This window comes from Podarcis raffonei, chromosome 6, assembly GCF_027172205.1.
Source record: "Podarcis raffonei isolate rPodRaf1 chromosome 6, rPodRaf1.pri, whole genome shotgun sequence".
Lineage (NCBI taxonomy): Eukaryota > Metazoa > Chordata > Lepidosauria > Squamata > Lacertidae > Podarcis > Podarcis raffonei.
Window position 1 is genome coordinate 41808240 of NC_070607.1, and position 15418 is coordinate 41823657.

Here is a 15418-nt window from a genome sequence, read left to right on the forward strand (position 1 = left end):
GAGAGGAAGAGAGGGCATCGTCAGAGAGAAATCCAACCTTAGCAAGATTTGCGTCCTCACTGAGCTCAGCAGGGTTGTTTTGAACGCAAGGGGCGCTAGGGGCATATGGAGGATTTTCCTGCCTCTTTTCATCCTGGCGGGGGGGGGATGTGGGGTTAATTATCATATGTATATGTCAGTTTCAGGAAGGGGGTTGTACTTGGATAGCCCGTAGCAACCTTTAAAAAAAGAGGGGAAAGAGAGAGGAGTGGGAAAGGATCAGAGGAATTAAAAGTGCAGAAGTAACCCCGTCGGATCACACAAGCTCAGCCGGACACTGACTTTCGACGCGGCCGGGTGTGCAAGTTGCTTGCCTCTCTCTCCCCATTCATTGGCAAGGGACTGGCCGAGTTGCAAGCTCCGCTCCTGCCGCCAGCCGGGATTGGTTGGATTCCCGATCACGCTGCGCCAAACTTTCCCAACTTTTAAAAAACTTTCGCTTCCCTCCGTGTTGTGCTCTTTTTGCATGGTCTTCGCAGCCGACGAGGGAGCTGCTACTCGCGCGCTTTCTGCTGCCTGAGAAGAGGAGAAGGAGGAGGAAAACTTCCCCGCGGACGCCGAAAGGCCCTGGCAGTGGCAGCCACAAGGACAAAAGTCTGCAGCCGCCTGCAAAACCCCTTCTTCCTCCTGCTCGCTCTTCCGACGTGAGCAGGCAGCGATCAGCCCCAGCCTCGGCGCCCGGATTCCCCTGCTGCTCCCGGCCCAGCGCGACCCCCGAGCGGCGAGAAGGAGACGCAGCTGGGAAAGGCGATACCCCTGCCTGCCATGCAGAACTACAAGTACGACAAGGCGATGGCTCCCGAGAGCAAGAACGGCGGCAGCCCTGCCTTGAATAACAACCCCAGCAAAAGCCCCAGCAAGAAAGCTTTGCTCATTTGCCTCGACCTCTTCTGCCTCTTCATGGGTGAGATTTAAAACTTGAGCGACTCTCTCTCCCCTCTCTCCCCCATCTTAATTCACTTTCTTCGGATTTTATAAGAAGCCGTTCCAGGGGGTTGCACAACTATTTTTTTTCCTCCTTCCAGCAGTCTCTCTGCTAAAACTAACCAGTCTCCTATTCTTCTTTCCACTCTTCGTCTTTACTCTTTTGGTTGCTCACTTTTGCTCTCTCCTTTCTTGCTTTTTTTCTGTTAAAGAAACCAAAACACCACAAAACTTTGTCACTGGGACATAACAAATCTTCTGGAGCCGCTCTCTGCTTTGCAAGAAGACAGTTCTTCGGAATAGATTCCTCTCCTCTCCCCATCTTGCATCCTCCAAGCTTTTTTTTTTTTCCTTTCCCCTGACCTTTTCTGCTTTCATGATGGGTTATGATGCCAAAGGATAAAAATGTGGGAGGAAAAAGCAAGCAGAAACAAAGCAAAACGCTCCACGGCGTTGCAAAAGAGCTCTTAAGTAGCAATATATGCCGTACTGTGTGTACAAAATGCACTAGCTAGGGCAGCCGGGCGTTGTTGATGCCAAGAAGGTTTTTTTTTTTTTAAGGGCTTCATTTTACTCTAGGAAAGCACCCAGCGAAGCCACAGAAACGTATGGAAACCCAGAGCAGCCCTGGTGCCCGTCCAAATAAAATGGATGTCCCAGCAAATGAGCTGAGCCTCATATGTAAACAAAGCATCTCCCATCCCAGCTGGCCCCGGAGGAGCAGCCAGGGAAGCAAGGCATGCTTTTCACTTGGCTGCTCCTGGTTAAAGAATAGGCTTCAAAGGTTCCCTCCAAAGGATTTTCTGTAGTGGGAAAGGGAGCGAGGGAGTGTTTTGTGTGCCTTTCAAAAGAAAAAGGAGAAAGGAACTGCAATGATCTCAAGAAAAGATCCAGTTAGCAGCAGTTGTCCTGAAGCTGATTTTGCTCTCACACCAGTTTGTGGCTGAAAGGTCCCCAGTTTTCCCAGGGAAGGGGTAAAAATGTGGCTTGCAGAAAAGGGAGGAGAGGTGAAGTTTGGCTGTGCTGTTTGGTACACACACACAGAGGAACACACATCGGTGACCTGTCAGTGTTAAGAGTGGAAAGCATGTGCTGCAGTACTTGATCTGCTTTGAATTCTACCTTGTGGAATTAAAACGGGGGCGCTCCTTCAAACGAGGGTTCCTGTAGTTGTCTGAAAGGGTATAGGAAACAAAGAAAGAACAAACTTTTCCTCTCTGTTAGGGCTCTTGTTTCTTTTACCCAACAGGAAAGCCAGCAGCACTAGCTCTCCATGCCTGGAAAGGCTTCACCTTTGACATTTCTGTCTACCATTCAGCTGTTAATGGCACAGAAACCCTGCCTGAGGAAATGTTAAAAGGTGACAATCCTAGCATGTAGCTATGGTGTCTTAGCTAGCTTATGGTGGCTTTCATGCCACCATTCTTGATCGGAGGCATAGAGTATTCCAAAAAGGTGGCAAGTGTGCAGATGCTTGGGCTGAGACACTCAGGTGGATCAGCCAACCTGGTGCCCTTCAGATGTTTGGGACAGCATTTCCACAGGCTGTGCTGGCTGGGGCTGATGGGAATTGTAGTGCAAAGGGCGTGTTAAAGGATGTCTGGATATCCTATCTGTTCCTGACAAATATCTGACTGCTTTAGGAACACTGCAAACCATCCAGGGCAGAAAGATGCTCTCTCGCTGAAAAGATTGTTCCTTTCTTCAGACTGTCAGTGCTCCAAAGAACTTTACAAAACAAACAGTGCTGTTGTCATATGGCGCCCGTTTTCTCTTGATAGTGAAGATACAGTGCTGAATTGCCCCTTTAAATAGATCGCCATAGGGAAAAGTAAAAATGCATGTCTCAAACTTCTTACCCTAAGTAAGCTTGGAGACACTGAAAGGATTACTCCCTTTTGAAGTTCTCTGAGTGTCCTGGCTCCAGTGATTTATTATGCTTGAGGGGTTGTGGTGTTTAGAGAAAGAACAAAATAAGGATGTCTGTTCACCTGACTGAATCCAGATCAGGGCCATTTCACATTCAAGACGAAGGTTTTCTAATGAGTGACTTTACATGTTTTCAAAGTCTTCCTCCTGCTTCAAATGTTTAGGTACCCTTAAAAATGCAACATGAGAAGCAACATAGCCATTGGCATTAAGAGACTGTGCAAGGGAATTCCAGCTGTTACAGAATGGAATGAGACACTGTAGTTTACACTAGTAGCATCTGGCTTTGTTGGGATCTGTAATAATGCTGACTGCTGTCCAATCTGCACAATTTGATGTGTCTATAATAACAGTGCGTGTTAAGAGCAATTAAATCCCAAGAGCTGAATAGCTCTACGATAGAAGAACTTCAGTGTAAGTGGAATATTGGCGTGTTTCCCGGCACTTGGGATGCTGCATAGGTGTAAGGCTTTGTTTTGGGAAAAGAGAATCTTCTCTCATTGTTCTCATGTATCGTATGATGAACATTTAGTGAACCAGGATCTTTAAAAGAACTTTGTGTCTGCTGCCCATTTCTCTTGAGTAGAAATCCATTGTGTTTGGTGAACCAATCAATAACCACTCTGTATCACTTAAGAAATTCTAAGAGTTTTTGAATGTGGAAATCTTCTTGATGGGTTCACGGTCATACTATTTCAGTTCACGTTAGTTGGTGTTTTGTCATTAACTTTAAAAGACGCAATATGAAGAGGGATTGTGCTCAATGAACATTTTTTAACACAAAAAAATTTTCTCCTCTGTCATCATAATGACCTGTTTATAGGGCAAAGTGCAAGAAAGAAAAGGGATATATCTGTAAACAGAGTCTAGGGGGCACTGTGGTGTAGTGGATGGCGTGTAATTCACCAAGGCAATTCACGATGGTACATTGAGTCAAGGACTTGAGTTCCAATCCTGAGCATTAGTTATTGGGAGAGTAACCTAACATTTGTGTGCTATACCAGCTATGCATTGTAAACAACAATGCTTATTAATTTTTGAAGCATTAAAAAAGAGGAAACAGTATTGTGGTAACAGCAGAGGGCGCGAATCACAATTATAGGAAAAAGTGCGTAAGAAACAGTGAGCTGAGTTTGATAGCTGGATTACATCTTTTATAGTCCAGGGACAACTCTGAAAGATATAACAGATCTTTGTCTTGGGCCACTCTACTCTATGAAATATGGACATAGAAGGTGCATCTTTGTACAGGTATGTTACAATGAGATGACTATGGAGTGGCACCTTAGCGGCTAATTAGTTTACGTGATACAAGCATTTATAGGCAATACTTACTTGGATGTCTGAAGTTCACTGAGAAAATTCTAGGTAGGTAAAACTCACAAGGATCAATTTAACAAGGTGAGAGCTAACAACAATAACAAATCTCTTGACTACTAGAGCTCTCCATGTATCTACTATTGAATATTTTTAGTGCTTCAGTAATCCTATATTGTCATGAAAGCTTATGCTATAATCAATTTCTTAAAAAGAGTTGAGATCTTCTGGAAAACAAGAGAAAGATAAAAACAAGATACCACAAGACTATGGTTTTTGAAGGCAGCCACCCCTCTGGAAACACATTAAGCTTACTACAAATTTCACAAAGTGAAATTTTATGCACACTTGCTTGGAAGTAATGAATTCTGGGAGCTTTACTTATTTACTTACCCAAATAGGATCAGGCTGTGAGTTTTAACACTGTGAAAATTAAAGAGAGTTGTGTCTTCTCCTGTGCTTCCAATGAGGCACTTGCCTCAGTTGTTAAACCAATGCACCATATCTTGTCATTCTGCCCCTGTACTCCCAAGTAGCTACCTAGCTGTGAATATTTAGTTGTAACATTGTATGAACATCTAGCAGGGAGATGTTTGGAAGAAAGCTACAGGACTGCAAACAACTTTTTCTATGAATGGTTTACATGCTGAAGAATCTTTCAGTTACACTAATGTTACAAAATGAATGGATTTCCAAGAAAGAAAAGAAGAACACAACAGCATGTGACTTTAATTATCCAGATACCACAGCCTTTTAACACTGATTGTTTCTGCTTAGAGCACATTTTTCTTCATACTGTCAGTTTGGTTTAATTTTTGCAGTTTATCGTTCATCTGTTCTCTATTATCAGGCACAAATATATTAGGCAGAGAGAGAGAGAGAGAATAATAGCTTTTTGCTTTATAATCCCACATGAATATGGACCTGTGGAAAAAGTTTCATCCTCTAGCGTTTGGAGGAAATGACCTATTTGATATGTACAGCATAAAAGTGATTAGTAGAAACATAGGATCCTTTATCCTAAGAACATAAGAGGAGTCCTACAAAAGCAGACCAATGGCATATCTATTCCAGAATTCTGTTCCCACAGTGGCCAACCAGATGCCCATGGGAAACCCTTGAGGAACTGGTATTTTGCCTCTTATACTGGAATTAAAAGCCTTATCATGCATGAAATTGTCTAATTTGCTTTTAGATCTTTCCAAATTTTGGTGGCCATCGCTACATGCTGTGGTAGTGAATTCCTTAGTTCAATTAAGGTGCTACACGAAAAAGTACCCCTTTATCTCCCTGCCTCATCTTTTCTCCAAATTAAAAGCCCCAAAAGTTGTAGCCTTCAACCCCCTTGGTTACCCCTTTCTGCATCTTTTCCAGCTCCTTTTCTGAGGTGCAAAGAGAGCATGCAAGGGATCAGACTGCATGACTTAACGCTATTTATCCTTGCCTAGGGATAGCCTTGTCAGCTTTCCAGGAGTGCACAAATCATAGAATTGTAGAGTCGGAAGGGACCACGAGGGTCTTCTGTTCCAACCTCCTGCAATGCAGCAATCTTTTGCCCAATATATGGGGCTCGAACCCACAACCTTGAGATGAAGAATCTGTTGCTCTACCGTTGTGTTTCCCAAACTTGGGTCTCCAGCTATTGTTGGACTACATCATCCCTAACTAGCAAGACCCGTGGTCAGGCATGATGGGAACTGTAGTCCAAAAACAGCTAGAGACCCAAGTTTGGGAAACACTGCTGTGCCAAATGAGTTATCCCAGCTGCCATCAATATGCTGTGGGGACCAGGTGTGAGAACCTGCTTGCAGATATTCACAGCTCTGTAGCCAGTGCCTTGTGGTCCCTGTCCCCCCTCACTTCACTTGTTCACTGTGCTATAACAGTGACTGTAGGCCTGGACATATCAAACAACATCTTCAGAGTGGTAGTGATACATGTGCACATGTGAGAAGAACAAGGGAATTTACCACCTGCCCTACGTTTAACTATGCCATTAGCACCTAACGCAGGCAACTGCGTATCTTCCGAGAGATGCACGTGCTGTTCTTGCATTGGGAGACTGCCAGCACTCTTTCACACATCGACAATCCCAGGATGTGCGGAATGTATGCTCCTTTGCTTTTAGGAATGTTTCTAAGAGCATTTAGCCAAGCATGTAGAAGCTCCCTTCAGACCTCTGCACTCAGCGCAGGAGGATGGATGGACTGGGTGCCCCTAGCGCACCTGGAGACATTGGGGGTTGGGCCAGCGTGCACACTGCCATTCCTCTCCCTAGTTTGAGCTCTCCATTCCTTTTGAACACTTGAAGAAGACTCAACTCATTCAGTCATCCAGATATGTGTAGCAAGTGCACTACTATTATATAGTGTACTATCAGTGATGGGAATGAATGAGCTTCTTAAATACCTGCTGTATGGCAAAATTATTCTGTGCTTCAGACTTTAATCCCATGGACACTTACATGGAGTAAGTCCCCTTGAAGGTTTTTGGATTTATTTCTAGATAAACATGGGTAGGATTGTGCTATCAGCTGCATGTCAAGAACAAAGGTTCTTGGGAGCTTTTCAGATGATGTATTGTTAGAAGTGCATTTCCTCCTCAGTGCAGGTTACATATTGGAGATATTCCTGCAGGATTGCAAAAGCACTTGATTCTGATCTAATCCTAACTTGACACATGGCTGTTTGAAGCAACAAGTGCTTTTTAGTTAAGGAAAACCAGAGCTTGTTGGAGAAGATCTAGTGTTATGTTAAATAACTTTTGTTCAGAGTTAATGGATTATTGAAAGTTCCACCTGAGTCATAACACTGAGTGGCAAGTTGCTATTCCTCAGCCTCCAATATCTAAAACAGGAACAATAACGCTGTGAGTGAAAATTAAGTAAGGATAGTAAAAGACTTTGCATATTCAAATTAGTTCTCTTTTATTATTTAGCTAGAACATATTTAGCTTTCAGATAGAAACCAGGTATAGAGATGTTAGGCTGGTTGAATATAAGGAATTTACAGTGAAATCTTCTACACATGTACTTAGAATCCTACAGATATTTTACCTGGGAGTCAATCCTGAGCAAACATGTATGAATTGCGCAATTATACTTACAAATTTGGAATGATGGGTCTGGTTTGTATACGTCTTCTTCTCCTTGCCATCTTAGTAATAATACATTTTCTATGTCTCACAAAAGCACCTGAATGTTCCATTTTATTATTCACAGATGCAGAAGAAAAAAAGAAAAAATAATGATTATAAAAATAAATCCTGTGTTGGACTATTGTTTTGCATAGACTACCTGGAGCCAACTAATAGCAGGAAAAACTGAGTCTTAAATTTCTTATGATTGGATGTCAGAAATAAATGGCTACAACTGGTACTTACAAACTACTCCTAGTGTGAATTAATGTTTCTTCTCATGTTCTACTCCTAATCATTAAGAAAACTGTTTATCTGAATGGTGGAAAAGTTGGATTTTGATTAAGAATAATTAAAGTCATTAATAAATTTCCAGGCAAGGACTTTATTTACTTTCTATTGATGTATTGGTTGAATATTTTTTGTTTCTGATGCCCTTGTTTCCTACCAGGATTATTCTTCAAATAGACCTCATCATAGAAATGTTTGCCTATTTAGTTTAGGACTGTTTACAGCCCTGTGAGAAGTTACGTCAGAGATGGCTGATTAGATTAAACTTTATTTTTTCCATGGTTTTGCTTTTATTTATATCCTGAATAACTTGAGGTTTTAATAGTGGCATTAGATATTCTCCAGGCTTTTTACAACTCTTTGTAATATAAAGCATCTTGCTTGATTTTGTCTGAGGCTTGCTGAAACACTTTCAATGTTTGCTCCTCTTAGAAGGCCAGTATTTGGACTGGCAACTTTGTATATCCATGTCACAGTTGCCATCCAGATTCAGCTACTGAGCTTTATTTTATTATACCAGCCAATTACTCAACAAGAGCAACTGGGGGGATAATGAGCTGATAATGTGCTTGCTATCTCTTCTGCTTGTGTGAGCTCTGCTGGACTTAGTGGTTTGTAAGAATAACTTCCAAAGTAAATGTCATCCTAAAGTGTTGGTGCCTGGAACAGAGGACAAATGCTATATGGGAGATGTTGAGAAATAACGGGTCTCCTTTAAGAATTTTGGATTCCTGAATTGATTTAATAGCCAAAAGAGAAAGAATAGAAAGGAAACGGGTCTGCAACCTGAAGTATATAAGATCTCATGAAAGCAATAATTCACTAATCTAGCTTGTTTTCTATTACAAAATAAATCCATTGCTCATAGTTGGTACTGGAGCATATGAAATATTAGTTCTGCTTAGCCCCTTTCTCTGTTTCATCATTAACTGCATCTCACCCTAAGGCATAAGAAATGTTCTTCTATTGAGACAGCCGTTTGGTTACTCCAAGGCTGGGGAGCCTATGGCCCTCCAGAAGTTGGACTCTAATTCCCATCAGCCTCAGCTAGAAAGGCCCCTTCTCTATGCTCCATGGAATAGAATGAACTCCCCACTTGCTACTGATGTTGTTATAGTGTTTTTGGATTGGTGTTGCCTGCAGCTGTACTTCCCTACTGTCAGTTATTCAAGCTGTGATCAACCTGGAGAAGCACTGGCAGCCTCAGTCTAAGATTATGACAGATTTGGTATGTTTGATTCAGCATTGATTGCTGGTTCCATTTACATCAGCAAATGCTTGTTCTGTATCATAATAAAACAAGCTTTTTAATATAGATATTGGTTATTCCTGAGAAGTAAGGCTTGTGAAGGACAGGAAACAGTCTCAAAACAGTAAGGAGGAGTTGTGCAGCCCCTGGCAATGTTTCCCAGTTTCCCTTTTTTCCTGCCATTGCCATTTTTCCAGTGCCTTTTCACCCTTCTGTGTACCAGATATAGTGGAACTACAGGATATAAATACCCCATGCTCCCAATATTCACTCAAGATGTAAGGGAAAGGACTTACCCTCTAGGTAAGCCTGGGAAACCAATCCTGAAATGCTGGTGAGCATTGCCAATCCTAGCAAACAATACTAATTTCCCAGTTGGATCAATGGTCTGAATTGTTTTAAGGCAGGTTCCTATTGGCACTGTGTTTCCAAGGTGACAGGATATTTGCATGCCTAATTTGAAACCACACCTTATAATAGGTTCTGATAACATCCCAGTGGGCAATCCATTATCAACATTTCCATTTTTACAGGTTGGAAGAAGGTGTTAAAAGACAGGTGTGTTTGAGTGCTCATGAAACAGACTTTATACTTCTGTCAACCAGCTTAATTCTCTGCACATATTGCATTGCCACCTTTGAACCCTGAATGGTGTGCCAATATGGTTGCCACTAGGAGAAAATAAAGTCCTTCTTGTTTTAGAAGCTCTGATGCAGTAAGACCTTATATGGGAATGATGACAACTCCCCAATCATCCAGATTTTCCTTTTTTGCTGGAAGGAGAATGGACCACTGAAACACTGGGGAGAATGCTTTAACACCCAGGGTAGTTTATGTTTTCATATTTGAAGGCAATATCATGAAATAATCTTATGTACTTACATGAACTTTTGAGGAAGGGTCCTGCAATTTCACTGTTGTTGAAATTGATGTGGTGAAATGGGATCAGCACCTGAAGGCCTACACTGCAGAGGCACCGCATTGTGCCGTATTTCAAACATGCTTTCATTTCATTCTGTTTTTTAATCCCTTGCATATCTTGCAACTTTCAGCATACCAGAGTTTATACATTCCCACAATGTGTAGCCTCTTTTGCTGGTGGGAAACTAAGCCCCTTAATCAGGCTTCTGTGCATGAGGCTTTTGTTTTGACAGCTGTCAAAAGAAATTCAGAAGGTATAGCTTTCACTTGATTGGTGGGTGATTCAACTAGTTACAAGTCTAAGGACTCTAATCAGCAGGAGAAGCATGTGAAATTGCCAGAAGTTGTGATTGCTTTGAAAAAGTAGGCAAGTGATAAAACAGAGAGTTAAGCCACCTTTAGATGGATTTGGCTGGCAGTTTTTATGCTCATGGTTAAGGGAGAAAAAAACCCCCTCTAGTGACAACTTGTAATTAAAAAGAAAATCAAACTGGAGTAGATCAAATGAATCAGTCACTTTCTCAGTCTTGAGCCCCATAAAACTCTACTTCTTATGTTATCCAATAAGCTTTTTTAAAAGATACTTGTTTGACTGGGTATTAGGCCTGTCAGTGGAAGCTAACCCCAAAAGCCAAACTCAGTCTCCATTTTGAGATTTTTTTTCAGAGCTAGAGCTGATGGAAATTCTAGTCCAAAATGAATGGACTGCACCAGGTTGGCAGTTGACTCCTTTAGCTCATACCTTGGGCTGGAGTGTAACTATTAGGAATGTATATCACTATTATTATGTTCTGATTGTGAACCTGCCTTAGGCATCTTGTCTGATCTTTTGTCAATAAGTTTTATGGACCATTGATATATGACTCAGCCTGAAAATTCTTACTTTACTTGTTCTTGATTTTGCTGGGGAAGTTAATTGATTCAACTTGCAAAATAATGAGCTATGTGTGTATATTGTATATGATTTCATCACAGAGTGTTTGCTTAGCAAGAGGACTTCCTCAATAAATTATCTTGGGACAATTCGAATTAGCTCTCCTCTGCATTATCAGTGCCTACAGGCAATGTGCTGCTGACATGGTTTAGCAACATCTGACAAGTGAATCAGTGGATGATTGTGTTATCATTGCGTTAAAAGTTGCATTGTGTTAAAAGGAGTGTTGGTGAAGTAACAGAGTGCTTCTAAAATGATGGAATCAGAACCTATTGGTTAAACGTCAGAAACCTGTAGCTGACATTAGTGGATGATGCAAACCTCTCCCTTTCTTTTCATTACATTCATTCCAGACACCAAAGATCAGATGAGTCTTTTACGTACCTTTTGGCCGAGTTTTAAGAAGCAGCATGGCGCAGCTGGCAAGGAATAACAATTTCGATGAGACTGGAAAGAGGCGACCGTTTGGATATCATTGCAGAGTGGGCAGTAGAAGCAGGAAGGAAAGGAGTAGGGTAACTCACCCTTTACAATGTATGGAAGGTCCTATATTTTGAAGACTTTGTCAGCTGTAGTCCTGATGAATCCTGGGAAACTAAATGGGTGATGGAATGTTGAGGAGGGCACAGATAGGCAGGGAAATGACAGAGACCCTGGACTGGTGAATTCAGGGACCTCACAAATGAAGTCTATTCTCACCCTGGTGCATTTGACCTGATGCTTGTTTTTAATGAACTAGCCTGCCATGTTAAGTTAGCAGGTGCCTAAAAGGGGTAGGTAAGCTAAAATGGTGAGTAGGTGGGCAATTGTTTTGATTCTGAGGGACACTTGCAGCAGTGGGCAGTCAGTTGGAAACTACATGCCAGTGGGCACTGCCTAGCAGTACCCCTCACCACCACATCCTCTCTCTCTCTCTCTCTCTCTCTCTCTCTCTCTCTCTCTCAATCAAACCCACATGTCTTTGTATGCCTCATACACAGATACACACCCTCCCTGCCTCTGTCACACACTTAAGAGACACGTAACCCCACTCTCTCATACACAAACACAACTCGCTCCCCACATATGTGCACTGTAACCCATCCCCAGCTGCATTGGAATTGCTAGAAAGGGCGCTGCAGGTGAAAGAAAATAATTGTCACAGCAATCTTGTGTCACTGATGCAGCTAACCATCACTGATGCAGCTAACCATCGCTGCATTGCTTAGCATCTAGTTCACACCTGGGCAACTTGTGGTCCTTGCCCTAATTACTGGACAAAACAGCAGGCCTAGTGCTAGACAAAACAGTGTGTCCTATCCCCTCCCATGCCTCTCTCTTTAGAGAAAAGGAAGTGTAGTTCCAGCCTTTAGTAACATTTTTCAAAGTTTCAAGCACATTTATGCTTATCTACGTTCTCTTGTATTACAGTCTGACACCAGGAATGGAAGGGTGCAAAGTGTTATGACGTCCCTATATTGCAGGGAGTACCAGAATAAATTTTAAAAACCACCCCCAAAACCAACAACTGAGCTTATTGGTACATCTCTAACCTTCCTCTGATAGCACGGAGAATGGGCTCAGTTGTTTTGTCTGCCTTCAAGGATCTCTGCATGCTTTGCTGTGGAACAGGGTGGCCCTGGGTTGCGTGAGGAGGGCAGAAAGTAGAAGGCAGTCAAGGTCACAGAGTCTGAGAAACTTGTCTAGAGAGGATCCTGTATTAGTGGTGGTTCAGAGAGATCACCTTCCATTCCTTTCCAAGTTTCCCATCTAAAATAAATAAATAATACAGACACCTGTCAGTTGGAACTTCAAGAGAAAACAGTGGTTCTTCAGAAGCTAATTTTGTGTTATTTGGTGCAATCAGCTGCCTAGACTGCTGTGCTTCTGTTGATCACCAATGATCACCAACTTGAGGTTTTGTGGACAGTGGCTTTAGGAACTCTTTGCCTTGTAATATACTAGTATTTTGACAGATTGCTGCACACACACACCTTTTAGCTACCCACTGCACTATACAACAAGTGAGTGGCAAAACTGTATCCCATGTTTAGATACCAAAATGTTGTTCTTCTAAACTGGTCCTTAGTGCAATCATGTTGAAAACCTTTTTTCTTTTAAGAAAACCATTGAGTTGCCCAAGGGTCTGATTCTGCCTGTGCTAAAATAGTGTCCAAAGCATGCAAATTAATTCTGTTTCCAGACCTAATGGAGGCAGATTCCCCCTCCTTTTAATGAATTTGGTTAAGCATTTAATTCAAAAAGGGCTGAAAAACGGACAGAACGTGAAGTATGTGTGTGCTCCAGCTCTTTGAAATTTGTTTCAGTCCTGGGGAGGGGAGGCATTCCCCAACGCCCCCCCCCCCAGCCACAAAAGTTGTTAGCAGAGGTCAGTCCCTGCTGTCCGTAATTTGCACAGAAGCCCGAGCTCGCTGTCTTTCCCACTGTTGCTTTTCAGTGCAGGCATTGTATAAGCCTGGTATCCATGGCAACCAGCCAAGAACTTCAAGCTAAGATCTCCTTAGCAAAAGAGAGTCTGTCGCCATGGTTTTGAGGAAAGCATTGAGAAAAGAATACCATAACCCCAGAAGGTTTTGGTAAACTGGTCATTTGAATGCAGTTAACAGTATTTCTCGCTCAGGCAGCCCTCATAGATCCTCAGAGGATAAATGCTTCGTTCCCCGAAAGTCTCCCCCCTCATAAAAGGGGGGGAGAAAGAATTTTAATTGATTACAGATAATTGATGCGACTCACTAAATCACTTGGGAGTAGTCTCACATCAATCATCAGTGGACTTTGTTCCATTGAAAAAAAATGTGGATCCAAGCCAAGTATTTGCCAGTTTTACTTGAGGTCCACTGAGGCCTGTGTGGAAATCCTTCTCCCGCAGAATCTCACACCCCCAATTATTGGAAAGACATATGAAGACTCTAGCAGAAGATGGCAGGTAGTGGTTAGTTGGTTGGTTAGTTAGTTAGTTAGTTAGTTAGTTAGTTAGTTAGTTAGTTTGTGGCTATTAAGCATCTAGAAAAGTTCTAACCCTGCCATACCTTACATCCGTCCAGTTCAGTCATTTCTGCCCATTTGTAGCTCACTTCTGGTATTGGGGCCAGGAATGGTGGAAACCTGGCTGGAGCAATCAGCTATCAGGAGGTAAGGCATAAGAGGCGAAAGGTTAATGGCCCCTTTTGCCAGCTCTATTCCCTACTTTCCATTTGAATAGGGTGGACACATGAATGATAGTCATGTCCAATTTGGCCCACTGAAGATTTGGGTTAAAACTCTGCTAAACTCAGGAAATGCACCAAGACTGCAGCCACACTCATTTTTTGCCCTGGTTCAAAGAAAGAGGGAAATTTCCCTCTTTTTCCCTCTCCTTACATTCTGATTGGCACTAATTTGATCAATGCATGCACACTGAGCAGTGGGGAAAAGAAGACAGACTCATCGCATCTTGGGAAGCTGCTTATCAAAAAACAAGTAAGAGAGAAGGAGAATGGGAAGTTTGGAGGTGGCATAGAGTCTGCTACCTCAAGTACTTCCTATTTTAACAAGACAGACAAACCACAAGCCACAAGTCACCAAAGGTAACTGAGGCACAAACCACTCTGACAACTTGGTGAGCTGAATCTTTTTAGTGCCTGAACTTTCTTCTTTGTTGTGGGTTTGTTTTCTGTTCCTCTTTTACTGAAGTCTATGATGGTCTGAGAAGAATGGTAAGGTAGGACAGAGGTTTAGCTTGGTCCTGCTGGTGGACCTTGTTCTTTGAATCTTGCTCATGGTTCTATGTAGAATCCATCTGCCCTTAGTAAGATTGGATGGTGACACCGGTTTGTTCCCTTATTTTGCCTTTTGACATGGATTTCCTGACAGAATGATTTGGGTGTATCATAATAACTGTCACTTCTGTTCCTGGCACACTTTGTACCACCTGGTGTTTGATTAAGATAGACCAACTAATGCATTCCTTGTAGTTAATGAAAGTGGGCATAAGCAACATGGTGCCCCCCATATGTTTTGGATGACAGCCCCCATAATTCCTGACCATGGGCTATGCTGGCTGGGGCTGATGGGAGTTATTGTCCAACAAAGTCTGAAGGGCACAATATTGACTACCCCTATAGGCCCTATTGCTGATGGTGGGAGGCTAAAGTGATAACTAATCTGAAAGACATGGAAGCCCTAGTTTCACTCTAGGATCCCTAAAGACTGTCTTGTTAGCATTGATCTTATTGAAGGTTTCGCTCTACCATCTATGAGACAACACTTTTCAGATTTTGGAAAAGCCAGTGCTCAATTAAATAAATCTTGTGAAGTTTACAAGTCCAATTTTGTCTCATTATGATGTTTATGCTTCTTCAGTCAAGTAGAGGAAGGGCCCCCAGAGACCAGGTAAATATTCCCATTAATGACTGTCTCATGAAAAACTAGAACCAAGGATTGAGGGCCAAATTAGACATCAATAAGATAAAATGCTGTTTTCCTCCTGCACTTACAATTGTCACAATATGGAACAAAAACTTGTACACCATCTGTGAAGAATGCACATTGCTATATGTCTATTTTGTCACAGGCACACATTACTGTGTAAAAACTTGTGTGCAGTTCTTCCTTCCTACACAGAGCTGGTACCTATTGAGGACAAAAGTCTTGTGTGTGAAGGAGTGCTTGGTTCTGTGTATTTCAAGGCCTTTGTTGAA

At 42.2% G+C, this 15418-nt stretch overlaps 1 protein-coding gene across 1 annotated transcript in view; it reads left to right on the top strand.

Moving 5' to 3' along the window:
• Positions 1-204: 204 nt before the first annotated feature.
• The window catches only part of PLPP3 (phospholipid phosphatase 3), a 63075-nt gene continuing 47861 nt past the window's right edge, over positions 205-15418 (top strand). Inside the window, exon 1 of the mRNA XM_053392314.1 lies at positions 205-943. Within this exon, the coding sequence (XP_053248289.1) occupies positions 805-943 (139 nt within the window). The 5' untranslated portion in view covers positions 205-804. The remainder of the gene's footprint in view (positions 944-15418) is intronic.